This window comes from Propithecus coquereli, unplaced genomic scaffold (assembly GCF_000956105.1).
Source record: "Propithecus coquereli isolate 6110/MARCELLA unplaced genomic scaffold, Pcoq_1.0 Scaffold47, whole genome shotgun sequence".
NCBI lineage: Eukaryota > Metazoa > Chordata > Mammalia > Primates > Indriidae > Propithecus > Propithecus coquereli.
Window position 1 is genome coordinate 903181 of NW_012150507.1, and position 1581 is coordinate 904761.

General features: G+C 33.6%; 1 protein-coding gene across 1 annotated transcript in view; it reads right to left on the reverse strand.

Moving 5' to 3' along the window:
- Positions 1-425: 425 nt before the first annotated feature.
- Positions 426-1581, reverse strand: part of EMB (embigin) — a 26215-nt gene continuing 25059 nt past the window's right edge. Inside the window, exons 3-4 of the mRNA XM_012655259.1 lie at positions 762-948; positions 426-525 (exon numbers count right to left, since the gene is read on the reverse strand). Coding sequence (XP_012510713.1) covers positions 426-525; positions 762-948 — 287 coding nt within the window. The remainder of the gene's footprint in view (positions 526-761; positions 949-1581) is intronic.

Here is a 1581-nt window from a genome sequence, read left to right on the forward strand (position 1 = left end):
ATTTTTAAATTTTGTGAATCCTTAAAATTCCACATCCTGGAGCCACTGATATAGAACATCAAATCATATTCTCACAGGCAGAGAACACAGTAACATAGAAATCTGGAGGACTATTTTAAAAGCTTCAGATTTTAGACAATAAATAAATAAATACATAAATTCAAGAGATTGATATGACTTACAAATAACCTGGAAGGGTGGCCTTTTGAACTAATACCTGTGCTTTAAATTGGGGAGAGGAAGGAAGCAGGAGGGGAGTGGACTGGGAGATTCGAGACCATTTTCAAGGTTTCCTCTTGTGATTCAGTGGAAAGCATCTTCTTTCAGCTATGTTATGTTTATTACGGTAATGATCATTTAAAACTAGGGGGAGACTTAGAAATCTCAGAACATAAAGCCAAAGTTATTAACTAATCTTCAAGTTATTAATACTGACCTCTGAAATTAAATGTTCCCCTTTGTTCCTTTTCCTCTTGAAAGAAACAAGAATAACTTCCCATTTGTTTGCTATTAGTGATGGTGAACCTAAAGATAATTCAAGATATTAATATAGGCTTAGTTCTCAAAAACCTTCTTAATGAAAATGAAAAGACTTAGCCATTAATCAAAATTTAAAAATAGAGATAATTCCATAAATATGCAAATTAGAATATTAGCATAACATTCAAGTAACTGCAAAGGAAAGAATGTTCAGTCAACAAAAATATTTAGAATTGAGCTAATTTTGTCTAGCAATAGAGGTTAAGATTTTATATACTCACGTGTATTGGGTATATAGGATGTTTTCTGTTGCATTGATAAGATAATTATCCCCAAGGATTTCATCACCTTTTTTCCAAGTCACATTTACTGAATTCAAATCCCTAGATGTTGTTAACTGGCATGTGAGTTGTATATTAGAAGGTCTGTCTAAAGTGATATTTTTTTCTACTGGCATACTGGAATGTTCTATTAGCACAAAAGAAGACAAAACGTGAAAGTTACATTTGGGGAATATCCAACATACAATACATTTTAAGTTATTAAGAACAGTGTTCTACCAACAGTTTCTTAATGTAGCATTCATTTGTTTGAAGCATTATTCCTCTGTCAACATAGATTTGGTTACTGTTCTTATTCTCTTTCATAGGCACACCTGAAGACACATTTTCATCTAACATTAACAGAATCACAAAAGCCCAAGGCTGTGATATTTATCTCTTTAAAATATCTATAGCTGAAGGGAATATAGGCAGGAGAGCACCGTAAAACGTATGTGCCATATGCTCTGACAGTGTAGAAACAGCACAACTGTAAAAACAAACACACTGGTGGGGTGAGAATGGAGTGGCTGCTTTAACTCTTTTCAGTAATCATGTTGTTGGTAGTTACTACAAGAATGATTTGTGTGCAATGTAGATTTGAGTGATAGACTATATTTACCATTCCCAGTCTTCTTAAGAAGCTGGAGGGGGGCTGGACATAGCTATAGGTGTAAGACACAATTTAAATAAGCATCCTGTAGCTCCGAATTTTAACTGAATTTAAAATATCAGTATGAATTCATGAGGTATATACCTTAAAAGGACACACACACACACA